We start from the raw sequence: 15,068 nt of genomic DNA on the forward strand, positions 1-15,068 counted from the left end.
CTAATGCTGTTTGCAAGGTACATGAAACTGTCAACGCGACCTGCATCCACCTACGTCACGTGACGTCACGTTGTGCTACCGGCTGGTGTGGGGGCACAGGTGTTTTGTTCTCACGTCTCACTACGCGGCGCACCTCCCCAGAACGGCATTCCATCGAGCGACAACCCGTACGTGTTCAACGGCGACTTCGTGGACCGGGGTAAGAAGTCGGTGGAGGTGTTGCTGATCCTGCTGGCCTGCGTGGTCGTCAACCCGCACGAAGTCTACCTTAACAGGGGCAACCACGAGGACCCGCTGATGAACCTCCGGTGAGACGCCGAGTGTGAGCGCGAGCTTACGAGGCGACGCTTGCGACCAAACACGTCGGGTTTGGTATACCCCCCTCCAAAATACTCCGAAAACTGTGTTGTCTCACCTTGTCTCAAAGTGTGGGGGGAGCCCAAGAGAATGGAAAGCTGCGACTCATTACACTAGGTATCTAGTCGCCCATGCGCCAGCGTCGCCACATGGGTACAGATGATATCATGCTTTCGTAGCATGCGTGTGGGTTATTTTTCCCACATGTGACAATTCATGCTCTGAGCTGATCGGTGGCAGGGGCGTGGCCACGTGGTTTTCTCTGAACATGACGTTGTTACATTTTGGGCGCATCTTAAGTTGGCGTTTCTTCGACTGTGTAAAAAGAACTAAAAGAACCAGCGTGCGTAATGACAATAGCACTAGCCTGTCAACACAAGATACAATGAGTACGCTATGACAATATGAACTAACTTCGCCGCGCAGCGCTTGCGTGAGTTCGCACCAGAGACGCAACTTCCTCAAAAATATCAGCCCGCGCCTAGTCCGCCCCGCGTGGCTAGTGATCCAACTTGCAAAACTCCGGTATGCTACAATACTGATCCGCCACTTATCCGCAAGCACTAATTTATTGCAATGTGCATATTGTCATTTCACCTTAATTTTAGACTTACATCCTAAAACTGCACAACATGGTATGAAAGTGTCATCTAATGCAAAGCACTGTTTGGCTAACATCCGTGATGTTGCTCATGGAATAGCCATCGCGGCATGTACACAGTGGAAGTTATGATGCACTTAAGTATATATTGAACACTGACGGCAGCTTTCAACCACAAACAAGAAGAAAGAGGGTAGATAATAAATTTTCTTCTCACCAAAATGCACCACATATTTCACCCACCTACCTCGTCTCAATAGACGACAGGCTATTTCCTCTAAAATTATGTACATTAACGGATAGCATTGCACTGATTGGATAGAAATACTGGATTCTTCAAGTCGTGGGAAGTGACGGTTCATTACAACGAACATTAGCTCAATCATCATTCGACTACTTCACAATTGCCACAATATCAAATTTCTCATTGAAGAACCGGAGCCAGCCTCCTCTATGGTGTTTGCTTTCCTCAAGTGGACGCATCATGCAACCACACCACATTAAAACCACCTGGTAGCTTTGAAATGATCCACATTTCTCTCTTACCACCATCACGTCCCATCCCACAACCACAATCGTGCTGTTTGTGTACTGCTGTATGAAAGCTACGTGAAAGTAAGGATGGCGATAATATTTTGTCCGCGAATATTTGCCTCTCCAGTGGCATTACTGACATTAGCAATGCCATCAAAAACCGGGACATATCGTTGCATGCTGTAGAAAAAAACTTCTATGAAACAAAAAGAAAGCTCTGAAAAATTTCCAGGAACTCTTTCTGTGAGTTATAAAGCCTGCAGCCTGCAAATTTCGATCCTTGTCGGAGGGTTTACATCACTTTTCAGGCTTGCAGGTTTTACATCATTTTTCCTCTTGGCCCTAGGAATCATTTGCTGCCAGATTTCTGAAGTATTGTACTGTTGATCCGTTCGAAAAGCTTTCTTTTAGGCATATTTTTGCAGTCCATTGCCGAGACGTGGCCGAACCAATCGGGTTAAGAGACTGGGTTTAATCTGCTTGGATCCACGTTGTCCGTTCTTCCTTTTTTCAATTCCGGTATTGTATTCACATGCCTTGTATCACCAACAAGACCACTTGCAGCACCCAGTCACACATTTTAGAACTCGATCATGTTCAGCGTAGTATAATCCCCGCCCACGCTTGGAGTAATTGTTCTCACACCACATCATTTTTACCCGGTTCTGTCTTTCTGAATAAGATGAACAGCTAAGACATTTTAAAAGCGGCACGGCACGCATAATACCAAGGAATATCTACGCCCTACTTTTACACAACCGTATCCAGTCATGTGCTGCCACATAGCAAATCTAGTGCACGCCACTATCCAATGAAGGGCGCTCACTTTGTGTCTCGTAGCTTTAAAGGAAACCATTTTTCTTTTATTTTTAAGTGCGTTCCACTTTGCGTTGCATTTGTCTCGGGAGCCATTTCGTATTGTACCATACCTCTCTCTCTCTGTTTCTTTTCAACACTGAGCATATTTTTAAGGTATTTCATATTTGATCTGTGTTTTTTGACCAATAAGTTTACACGCAGTAATTACATGCACAACCAAACTATTATCAGAAATAGCCAGCAAGAGGTACTGTTACCGCTCCAACCACATGCCCATCAATTATATTCAACGAATTTAGCCAATAAGCAGGAGCATCGCAATGTATCGACCTTGGCAAAATTCACAGCGCGAATGCTTCCCGATATCTGTTGCACCTTTTACACATTTATGTTTGCGTCACTCTCATCTTGTATAGAGTAATGTTTGTGTATTTTGAGATATTTTGATGATGCGTAATGTGCAGTTGCATAGACCGTGTAGCGATGTACAGGGATGTATACACTGTGTACAAGGTTACACCGCCAAGTTTAATATGGAATGGTAAGGATGCTTAGCATGAGGTTTCCTTCGCAGAGAATCTGTTATCCATGTATGAACAATGGGCTCTGGCTCTTTCTGGACATTATTTTGTAAGTGCCAGTTTCTCGCGAGACTCAACGCGGCTTATGCAATCGATGTATGTGGTGCGCACACCGAACTCACCTCGAAATTTGGCCAACGTGAGAACTTGTGCTGTATCGTCGGCAGCTCGCTAATGTTTTATAAATCTGTATTATTCCATGCTGCCATGTCAGTTCTTTATTTCATTTCGTTGGAATACCACAAGCCTCAATGGCCTGGGTTCATAAATCCTGCCCTGCTAGTCGATGCTAGAAGTGCACTTGTCTGTGACCTCTCTTTCCAAGTCGATTTTTTAGTTTGTTGCCTCCCTCGCAATTTTTCGAATTAATTTAGTGCTCCACCGCCACAAAAAGTTTCACAAGCTGTTCTAACATGAAATGATTGCCTCCTTATGCGAGTCGGGATTATTTGGCTTTTTATCCACGAAATCTTCAACGCTGTAATGTACAACTCAGCATCCAGTATGGATCAATATCCTTCTGCATGCGGCTTATGCATGCCATTTCCTTTTATTCTGCCAACGTTACCATCCCATATGAAAGCAAACTATCTACGCTTTAGGTATCGAATGAAAGCACGAATTTAACAGAGATGTGGACAGGTTTGTAAAGTTGAAGGAATTGATCCGTTTATTGAGAATTGTTTCACTATTAGCATCCAAAAACGACGCTTCCAGTGCCGGAATATGACTTTCATGTGATGCAGCTTAGAATCAGGGTTGTCAGCAGAGGCAATGACTTCGTAATTCGAGAAATCTATCTCAAGTAAGTTGAGCATTTTATCCAATTAACATCAAGATCTCAGCGAAAAGGATCATTTTCTTCAGCAGCAGCACCAACCAAGGAGGATTTCGTTTTGTCTTTGTTCAGTTTTAGACTGAAACATTTTGCGAATGCCCGGGCACGTTAAAGTGCATCGCAGCTGTACACAGTAATGTCAAAGAAACACAACGTGTCGGCTGCGTAATGTGAAACGCCTCTACTCCTTGTTGGGTTCTCTTAGCCTTGATATTGCCATAACGAGTTCTTCTTTAAAAAAATATGGTCACGTTAAGAAATGGGAAGAACCAAAAAGATTGGTCGGTCTGCAAGACTGTAAGTTAGTTTCTTTTCAGTGTTTTTTAAATGCATTGTACCGTTTTCATTTTATACGTGACTCAACTAGGATCTTACGTAAGATAAGTCAAGCCATTTTATAATAGCATCAAGGAAGTTCGTTTCCACAAACCTTTCCCAGCAAATTTCCAGCTAACCGCATTACAGGCAACCTCGATGTCGATCCTGACGAGAGGAAGGATTATTGTGCATGCACTCTTAGACGCCGAGGTAAATCTGAGGCGAAACCCGTGTTATCGCCAGTGAACCGCCTCCCAATAAACCCGTCTGGTCGCCCCCAATCACACAAGGTGGCTCTGTCTTCCGCAGGCTTGCAATGGCCCCTCACGACCCACGAGAGAAACAACGCGCAAATACACACTTGAAATGGATAGGCTTTCAGCCGGTAGTCTGAACTGGGACCGGTGTACGTCGGAGCCAACCTTCAAGGCTTACGTGCGTTGGCTGCCTCAAGATTGATCGCTCGGTTCTGAGCGAAAATGCTCTAAAGGTGTTTAAAGTTGGTTAACAGCCCCCCGTGGAATCCGATCAATATTCCGTCGTCGGACCGATGATTCGTCTCATGTGAAGCGCGCATCTTTTGTTCCTAATCTACATCTGCCTAGCTGCAGGCTGGCTTCGACTCAGCGCTCCGTCCTGTTTCGTACTGCCGAGCACTGGGGCGAGTCGCCATCGGCCGCTTTACGGCCGCGACCTCGGCCAGAGCTGAACGAAAGATACCGCTTCTAGAGCATACAAGTGTTAAGCTAGAAACATAAGAGTGTTAATTTCATGCAGCATTCGATGTTATGTTGTACCTCTCGTGTGTTGATTGGTGGTTCTTCAATGCAGCGCTCCTCCGGCACCAGACATGATCGTGACGAAACCATGAAAGTAAAGGCCCTGGCGTAGTGTTCCGTGCTGTTTTCTGTGGTGTCGTATCACATCTGACGCAACATTCTTCAATGCATGTTGTCCGTTGAGGCACTTCACAATATTTGCAACGTAACCTACCCATGTGTGGTGGGGTCTAGCAACTGCTGTCACTGGCCATGGGACTCCGTTTTTGTCAGGGCCGTGTATGAATTTTTTAACGTAGGATTTAAGATAAACGCAATGCACAAATGGTGATTATTTAGCTATTGTCGTGTACTTGAAGCTATTGGCATTCGCTTTGTTGCGGGCAGTACATCCAAAATACGCTGGCGAACGTTTTCTTCACGGATTTGACCCACTTTTCCTCAAAGCTGAGAGTTATAGCCCAAGTTGGAAGGCCGCAGTCCCTCCCCCTCCCCCTCCCAGCTGAACAGAAAGCTACAACCCTGCACCTTTAACATAGTTTACTTCCTTTCCTTTGTATTTTCTCGAAGCCAGCATCCAATCCATATATTTTCGAGGCATCAAAAAATGCATTATGCGTTGGCATGTATTAACTGCTGAATTTGTTATGTACTATGTTGAAAGATTGCACGAACGTGATGCCACTTTTGCTCATGGTGACACCCAACTGACGTTCGAGCAATGGCTCACTGAGTGCGACGCGGTCACAAAATCGCATGAAGAGCCATGTCGCATTGTTTGCATAAAACAATCTCCAGCACCAAACTGAGTTACATTTTGTGTTAATGTTGTGAGTTATATTTTATAAAATCATGTTGATTGTGAGGCTGATTGGGTAAACTTAGAATGCGGATAAAGATTATGCAGCCCAGTATCGTCAGACATGATAGCGCCAAGCTTAACAGAAAGCAGATGGGGAGGCAGGTTGGTACATTGGAATGCTAAAAGCTTAGACTGATTGGGTAGATATTGTATTGAGATGGGAGGTTGATTGGGTAGAGATTGGATTGAGATGGGAGGTTGATTGGGCAGAAATTGGATTGAGATGGGGGGTTGGTTGGGCAGAGATTGGATTGAGACGGGAGGTTGCTTGGGAAGAGATCGGATGGGGATGGGAGGTTGATCATATAGAGATTGGATTGGGATGGGAGGTTTCTGCAACCCAGGCTTGTCAGTCCCAGCGGCGTCGAGCTCAGCAGACGGCAGATGGGAAAAGGAATGGAAGAAATGAGACATGGAATAGGGAGACGCAAATATGACATAAAGGCGGAAGAAAGTGGATGGCCGAATTAGCCGTGTCGCTCGTTTCGTGTGCTTAATTTCCTTTCGATAGGCTTAAGGCGACCTTGGTAGGTGTTTTTCGTGTCGGTTGCTTCTTTAAGATGCCGCGCCTAAAAAAATATGGTGTTTCCGGCAAGAGGGTTTCGGTCTATATTTCTGTAAGTTCCTCGCCACGTCACCAGCAAAAGAAAAGCCGAAGTGCGTCGGACGATGAGGTCCGCCAAGATGCTGAGGGCTTCATATTTAGCCGAGACTTGATGGTATTGGCTGGAATCGATTCGCTTCGGATCCAGAGCCTTAATATTACAGTACGTCACGCAATGGCATCGAGTGCCTTTGATAAATTGCAATCTCCCGACGTGAACCATTTCCACTGAACTCTGCGTATCGATCCTTTCACTCCGCAACCGGAGGCTGTTGCTTTGTTCTTAACACGCAAACGGACATTCTTTGCTTGTTTTGGTTTTACCCTACCGTGTTCTAATGAACAGATTTCAAGTTAGGGGATTTGATTGGTTTTGTTATTTTATGTTGTCACAAATGCGATGCAAACTCAATTTACTGCGTAAAATTTACCAATATATCTGTCCATATCTCAATGCCAATCCATTTTGGCTTTTTTGCTTTGACGTCATAACTTGGACAAGTACCACTGGTTCATCGCTAGACAAATGGTTCATTTAGTTTCAATTTCGAACGATACGGTGTGGTGTGTTTTGTGTATGCTTGTGAGAAAGGGCGGCTCTAAGAAAGATTTAATGAATTTGGAACTAGCTTACATAAATGATCACTGGGTATAAGAAAGGTATAACTGGAAGTTTTGCGGTATTTTGAACCTGCATTTTGCCGATTTTTGATGTTCGAGTGGCGATCCAGGTACAGCTAGTTCAAGCGTTACCAGTTTATTTGTTGTCACAAATGTGGTATTGATCCGGAATATATACAGGTTCGTCACTCACATATTGCCCAAGTTGCAGTCAGGGATGTGCGTGCGTGCGTGTATGCATGCTCTCATATGTTCAATGTTAAATTTTCGTAAGGCTTGTTGGCTCAGTCCCGTCTTGCGCTCCGTTATTTATTAGTATACCAGGAGGTACTGGTTAAAAGGAGTCATTCAGCAGTCATCTGGTTATGTCAACAATATTATCATCTATATGGTACGTCAATTGTTTATATCGTAAGAACGGAAAATGTTGACAAGCCAAAAACTTAATGTTTTTCATCGTGTGGATAGGCGGATTCCGCCGCTTGGGGCGTTTTGCTGGTTTTCACAGCACGGTTTGGAGCTGGCCGTTGAATTTTCTGGCCATTTGCTTTTGTTTTGTTTTGATTTGTTTCACCGTTTTTTGTTGGTGTTTTTGTTTTGTTTTGTTTTTCGCTACGCATTGTGCCAGAATCGCCGATGCATGACCTGCACAGGTACGGCTACCCGGCCAGGTAATGGAAGGGACATCCGGTTGAATTTAGGACATCATGTGAAGTAAGCAGTTTCCCCGGAATTGTGCGCACGGCTTCGATTTCACAGGAGAAATAAAAGCGCAATCATGCCATTTAAAGTTCTTGCCAGGCTACGGAAAGCCTGATTACGAAGGTTAACGGCCTGATGACCGCGGCAAACACTCGAGTGGGCGGGCAGCGCTTCACAAGGTCACAGGGGAATATAGCCTTGGTTATGCTTACGGTAATGTAGAAACCCATAAAACAGACAACCAGCTGAGACCAATCATATCTCAAATCCCAGCGCTTGCATATCATCTGGCAACAACTTTAGATGGCGTTAGATAAATATCCTTTACACCGGAAGAGCATAGTTTGAAATCAACAGGAGAGTTCATTTACATTACGAATTCTAGCAATCCCATTGGTTTACTTGCTTCATTAGGTGTAGATGGTTTGTTCACAAACGCGCCTGTTGATGAAACAATACAAATTATACTTGACTGCGTCTACAATCACCCAACCCTGCCACCAAAACTGTCTCGATCTGACAAAACTGAAACTGTCTCGATCCATCCTTGAAGAAATGCTCTGATGCTGAACAACAGAGGCACCCTTTCGCTGTCCAAACGGAAAACTTTACCGCCAAGTAGATAGTCTCGTAGTAAAGTCACCGCTCGGATGTCTGTTCGCAAATATGCACATGTGCTGGCTGGGGAACCATATCCTCAAAAACCTTAACCTTAACCACACATGTAATACAGATATGTCGATGACACATTTGTTTATGTCAGAGACGAGGCCCACCTCCAACAAGTGTAGGCTATCATATAGCGGCTATTGTCATTACGATGTACAGCTGACCTGAGTGCCGATAACTATTTACCTTTTCTTGACATCGATGTGGATGCGAGCAACGGAGCCTTTGTTACAAAATGCACCATAAACCCTCTGATGCTGGCAAATGTATGAACGCGGCTAGCGAATGCCCGGAGCGTTACCGCACAGCAGCCATTCGTTTGTTTTCGAACATTCAGTCACTCAGTTTCAGCATGCATTCAGCACTGATTAGGGACCCAAATTATGCACCGTAGTTTCGAGCATGCGCGCTCGCAAATCTTGGTAAGAAAACCGCGGCTCCAGGCGTTGCAGTCTCCTTAACCCGCGCAATGTCGGTTCGGCGACAAATACTGAGTTGTGGTCAACGGTTCACACTAAAATTATGACGGCTCTGAAAGAAGCACCTTTGAACGCTTTAAGACATCAAATTTCACCTTTAGAGGGAAGTGCGGACGAATATTTCACATGTGGGATTTTTAGATTGATGATAGGAACGGTACGACATTTACAGCACGGGGAAGTGGTGCCGAAATGTGGTGGTGGAACTGAAAGAGAAAAGGTGGTGTCTCTATTTTCCGTGCTGTTGCATCTGTTAATCTGTGCGGCGGACAAACTCACCGTTTCAAAAAAAGATATGCCGAGCCTAATCTTAAAAGCAATGTTTCACATTTGATGGTATTGAGGAAAGCATTAGATACGATAAAAAGCTCACTTATAACTATTGGCATAATTTTAAGAAGAAAGGACTTCTCTAGACACCACAATTTCTCTTTTAAGTAAATATGCCCTTTGATTCGTTATTGTTTGATTACGTCTTCGTGCCTTGCACAAGAGTGATAGAGAGCCAGTTGACGGCCGTTATATTTTGAAATCGTGTTTACGAACGCCAGATATGCACGACTCGACCATGATATTTTTCTCGGCCTTGATCGCCGCATGGCTCAAGAGATGACAGGATTTGAATAACTTTATTATGACGTCATGAATGCCAAGTTGACTTTGAAATACTCTCACTGAATATTCGCCCCATTTTTGAGGGCGTGTAGTCCAGAAATTAGAGGGGTTAAGGTCTTAAGAAGGGTAGGGCTGTGAACCGCACCGAAAGGGCCTCGAGTCGGCTATTTCGGCTCGAGACCCCCTTCAAATATGGAATATTTCCTTCAGTTTCGAAAGACCTTCGTAATTATAATTTCACGACGATCGCTCGCACGCGCACGGCGCACGCCTGGTGTTGTTTGCACTGGCCATCACCATTCGATTTTACGGAAGCTGCAACCGAAGTCATCGCTGCCCTTGCTCCCGAGATTGCATATGTGTAAGCTCAAAGCTTTTGATTTAATTTGTTTCACTGCTTGATTCTGCAAAAGAATGAATGTGCTCACGCGAGCACAGCATGGCCTTGTTCATTTTAAACTCATTTTACCTACTCTATTCAAAACTAATGAGACCCTTCATTTCTTTCTGGCCAAGGGGGTCACTTGAGAAGAACACTAGGGGCACATAACTGTTCCCGGTAAAAGGCTCAAATGTCATTCCGTCCCACCACGAGGTGTCTTATTGCTACCATTCTGACGACACGGGGTGGGATCCCCTGGTTAATTCAGAGGGCCTTAGAGGGATACATCATATCACATTGTTCCTCTCCGTAACGCGGAAGGCCTTCTGACCACCGTACTTGGCCCCGGATCAATGCAGGAGCTTTCGTTGACGCAACAACAACCCTGATCGCCGCATCCAATAATTGTCAACCCTGATCGCCGCATAAGGTGATCCAACAATTGTCACATATACTCAAGTGCTGGAATGGCGTTGGAGGGCCCACGGCTCCGTTCTGGAGGCCCTGATTGGCACAGGACCCTTCCATTGTCCCTATATGAGCACTCGTCATAAGTTCGCAGGTTTTTCACTGTCGGAGGTCTCGACTAACGCAAGAGGCCCCCTGCCATTCGGGGTCCCGTCCTCGTCCCTGCTGAGCAAATGCTCCCCTGACCGACTCGAGCCCCCTTATTGGCACAGAACACCCTGTTAGGCACTGCGGGCCCCTGATCAATACAGGAGCCCCGCATTGTTGTAAGGCCCCGACCAATGTAAATCTCGGCCCGGCCTTGTCCCAGCTTGGGAAATGAGCTCGCAGGGCTCAGACGGACAAGGAGCCGACTGTTCGGTGTTGGTGGTCTATGGCCGAAATAGAGAAACGGTCTGTCTCAGGGGTCCCCAATCGGTGCGAGAGGCCCTTCAAGTGGCATTTCAGATCACGGCCTTACGGGCGGTCGTCCTTAAGGTGCAATTGCAACCTGCAAACTTCCATCCCTTTAGCTATCTAACAGGCCCTTGATTTTTTATCTCGAGAGACCCTTCGACCCCTGTTCGGACCCCTTTAAATACCGCTCATGGCCGACTCGGGGCCACTTGCCGCCACAGGACCCTTGTTAAGCACTGTGGCTCCTGACCAATACATGAGCCCCTCATGGTGTCAAGGACCCCGAACAAAGCAAATCACGGGCCCCGGCCTCGCTCCTGCTTGGAAAATGGGTCCAAAAGGCTCAGGTGGACGTGGAGCCGACTATTTGGTTCGGTGTCGAGGCCCAGTATAATAAGGATAGATCACCCTAATAAGAGGACCCTAGCATAAGCCCGCTGACTGACATTTCAGATCACCGCACAACGAGCTGTGATTATTTATGTGGCTTATAGCCAGTCCTTCAGGCCCTTATGCCCCCCACGCGGGCCCTTAATCCCCGGTTCCGGTGGCCTCCCAGGTCCCTCTTCGGCCCTCATCGAAGAGTGCCCTGTCGGCTCGGGACCCCTTGCGAGCACAGGATTATCTGTAAGGCGCTGTGGGTCCTTGAAAAATACACGGTCCCTGACCAGTGTAAATCGCTGGCCTCGGCTTGTATATAGACCGAGATATAGCCTTTATCGACTCAGGGGACCCCTAATCAGTACGCAGGGCCCTCTAACTAGCATTAGAGTGCCGGCCCTGCGGTCCGGGGTCCCTGAATACGTCCTCCTTTACGGCCCTTAATCGTAGGTTCCGAATGGCCCGAAAGGCCTCTCGGAACCTAAGGGGTACACGTGCCCCCTGTGTCTCCTCTCTGCTCGCGTTACTGATAGTGTCCTTAATATATTTGGCATTGCATCCTGTTTACATAAATCTTCTCGACACACCAAAAATTTCAGCGATAAAACATGTGCATTTCAGCTAATGCAGAACAAAACATAAGCACTCCACCATGCATTATTTCAGAAAATGGTTCTCAACCTTTCCCCAAACACTTACACGCACGCCCTCCTCTTGAGAATGCTTTTACCCCGCTCACTTCATCAAACAGGTGATGCGAGGTAGGTTTATTTCTGGGAGACGCCGTTCCCAGCTGTTGTGCCATTGAGGGAAAGCGATCCTAGCCCGCTTCAGGTCGAACCTACGGCAAATGAAGCGATCATAATGTAATGTCACGTGCAATACAAGTTGACTGTTAAAGTGTTGCTAGTGCAGCTAGCTCCTCAGTGACCTTGTTCGCTGGGAAGGTTCAATTTTGTTCAGAACCGAGTAGTGAAAAAATTGCGTAACATGGCTTTGACCGCGCGATCTCTCAAGGCCCAAACCAAAAACCCCGATCCCCGGCGTTGCAGTCTCCGCAGGTCGCACGGCGTCATTCCTTTGCTGGTGGTAAGCGGTGTGGCCGGTGAGCGGACGCCAATGGTAATATTTCTGAAAAAATTGCTGTCTAACATTTAAGAATGTCACTTCACACATTTTGAAGGTTGTTTAGATCACGCTTTACCTGCGCAATTTATATTATTATAAAACGAGCGGATTGGCATTCACAGCACTGCGAACCCGTGCCGGATTCGGTGGTGGAGTTAGACATGTAAACGTAAAATCTCCCTGTTCTTGTTGCGGCTTTTTTATTCGTTCAGAAGCCTTCCTCAAATTTTGCATGCGAAATTTACGCCCTAGCTTAATTTGAGGAGAGACAATTCATTTTTTAGGTTTTCGGAGGCATATATTTATTTATTTATTTATTACACGTCATAAGCTCACTCACTCAGAATGTGGGAATTCCAGAGCCCGTGTCATGGAAATAAAGCAGTGTAGGTCAGGGAGGCTCCCGCAAACACGTACACACGTAGGCACACACGCGCAGAACGCACTCTCTCACATTCGCTTAAGTTATTTGAAGCATGCGTCGCTATCCGTCATTGATCCACCGCTGCAGGATATAACTACGCAACTCGCGCCTGAATTGTGGAAGGCTCAGCTCGCGGATATTCTGCGGTAGTGCGTTGTAGGTGGTCACAGTGGAGTAAACAAAACGCCGCCTTCCCGATTCGGATCTGATTACCGGCACATGTAACATATCCTGCCTCGCTGTGCGATGGTGAGCATGGCGTCTGTGGATAAGGTGATCAGATAGCGACTCCGGCTGGGATCTTTCCAGGATACGTTTCAGAAATTTCAGTGTATGATGTAAAAACATGCTGTCAGCAGACATCCACTCGAGATCCCGTAAAACATCGCTCACATGATCATATTTCCGACGCCCAGAGATGAATCGTGTTGCAAAGTTCAGCAGCTTCTGCAGTCATGATGTTTGAGTAGCATTACATGTTCCGTACACACAGATGCAGTAACGGATGAGTGAGATGATTAGACCCTGGACTAGAGTAATGAATGTGGCCTGAGGCAGACTGTGCCGGCTGTGGCTGAGGCCGATAAGAACGCCAGTGCATCGCCGCACGACGTCATCAGTGTGCGCAGTGAACGTCATGCACTGGTCAAATATAACACCCTGGTTTCGAACGGAAGGAGAGCCGGCTACAGTGGCGCCCATAAACTTGATGCTAGTGATGCCAGCATTATTTCACAGCGGCTGTTTTCGTGCGTCAGGCAACCGCCGTCCAGCCGCTTGGTTTGGAAACTGCAATCCCAGCCGTCGGTGTTTAGATTGCGAGGGAGCCTGGCTTGGCTTGGCTTGGCTTGGCTTGGCTTGGCTTGAGGCTTGAGGCTAAAGGCTTGAGCTTGCGAGTACGCAGGCTCAAACCTTAAGTATGTAATTTATTTCACATGTTGCTTCGGAACAAAGATGGACGCAGAAGTGTGACTTCATTAGATCGGGGGGGGGGGGGGGGGCTGAGTTTATAAAGTTAACCTAACCTGCCCTCACATCCTGATTTCTTCCCGGTTTTCGGCCACTCTAATTTACGACCTTGATGTGAAAATCGAAATAAAGGGCAAATATTTGGCGGCTTTCAAAATCATTTTGATACTGAGGAATGACTTTCCTTTGAAACCAATATGACAAAGATAATGATGACATATGAACACGATAGCATGGTTAGTGGTGTATTAAGAACCTAAGGAACATTTCATCGGCCCAATATTCCTTTTCAATCAGGCACTTGATCATTTGTCCCAAGGGGTCTTCTGGCTTCTGGTTTCCCTCGAACACTGCCCCAGGCCGATTCCCCGCTCCTTGCGATACAAGACCATTGTTATGCGCTGTGACCCCAGATCCACACGGAGGCCCCCTTATTGTCTCAGGGGCCCCGACCGATGTGAATCACAGGCCCCGGCCCTGTCCTTGCTTCAAAATGGGCCCTGAGTCCCAGACCTGACGATGAAGTAATCTTGTGGCAAATCCGTCGCGTGTCACAGTCGTTTAGCCTCCACCACAGGGGTGTTTTTTTCGCAAAGCAGGCAAGGGGGCTGAGCGGGGAGTCCTGGCCCCAAATACACCATAAGATAGGCTTCTTCCCAGATTTGACCCACTTTCCTCTCAACGTGAGGAAGTTGGATTCCCATCCAGATAAGTATCAAAACTACAGCACTGCTCTAATATGATTTCTCGTTCTGCCTCGGCGGTCGATGCTGTCGTTGCGCGTCACTACCATTTTGTTTGGCGTCGATGGTCGAAACTACGTTTCGGTAATCGACGCAGGGTCCATGTTATGTGGCTTCAGACGTTGTTGGACTGTATGGCTTTGGGCGTGGAGAGAGTAAAAAGCCTCCACCACCTGAGTAGATGCATCCAACTTTTAAAGGCTGTCACGGAAATCTACGGCTGGAAGCCGTAAATCGCTATACAGACTGCAACACAGCACTGGCGTTAGGCATGTTCGACACGGTTAGTGCGGGCATTGTGGGACGATTGCCGCCATCAGTTAAGTCGGCTGGTGTCGATCGTCAAGTTTCCGTGGCTGTTCCATCGAATATTCACGTCGACTTGGAGGTCGGCACATTTGTATGGTTATTTCGAGCTTTGCCGACTGAAGATTTACCCACGTTTTTGGGTTTCAACATTTTACCGCTTTTTTCATTTCCAATAAAACATCGTATCGCACAGCGGCAAGATGGCGCAACTTGCTGCAGTCTGTGGATCTTCAAACGTCACCGAATAATGCCAAAACACGTACACAGTAGCATAAAATATGTCAGAGTCAATAATACACCTTCATCGTGTAATTAAAAGGAAGCATCATGGAAAAAGCATAAAAAACACTCAGGTAAACATGGTACGAACGCGGAGCTTTTAAAGTGAGATTAACTCACTTAGGTGCGTTCCTCTGAGCACGGCAGGGGATTTTTCATCTACCTCACTCCTTTGCCTTTGGAAATAATAAGCAGAAGCCTTCTTTAAAA

At 46.5% G+C, this 15,068-nt stretch overlaps 1 protein-coding gene across 1 annotated transcript in view; it reads left to right on the forward strand.

The window, feature by feature from the left end:
• LOC119092395 (serine/threonine-protein phosphatase with EF-hands 2) overlaps positions 1 to 15,068 on the forward strand; it is a 77,096-nt gene that overhangs the window by 36,659 nt on the left and 25,369 nt on the right. Inside the window, exon 6 of the mRNA XM_037215358.1 lies at positions 142 to 308. Within this exon, the coding sequence (XP_037071253.1) occupies positions 142 to 308 (167 nt within the window). The remainder of the gene's footprint in view (positions 1 to 141; positions 309 to 15,068) is intronic.

The sequence above is a fragment of the Pollicipes pollicipes genome, unplaced genomic scaffold, assembly GCF_011947565.3.
Source record: "Pollicipes pollicipes isolate AB1234 unplaced genomic scaffold, Ppol_2.1 Scaffold_3447;HRSCAF=4054_pilon_pilon_pilon, whole genome shotgun sequence".
NCBI classification, from domain to species: Eukaryota; Metazoa; Arthropoda; class Thecostraca; order Pollicipedomorpha; family Pollicipedidae; genus Pollicipes; species Pollicipes pollicipes.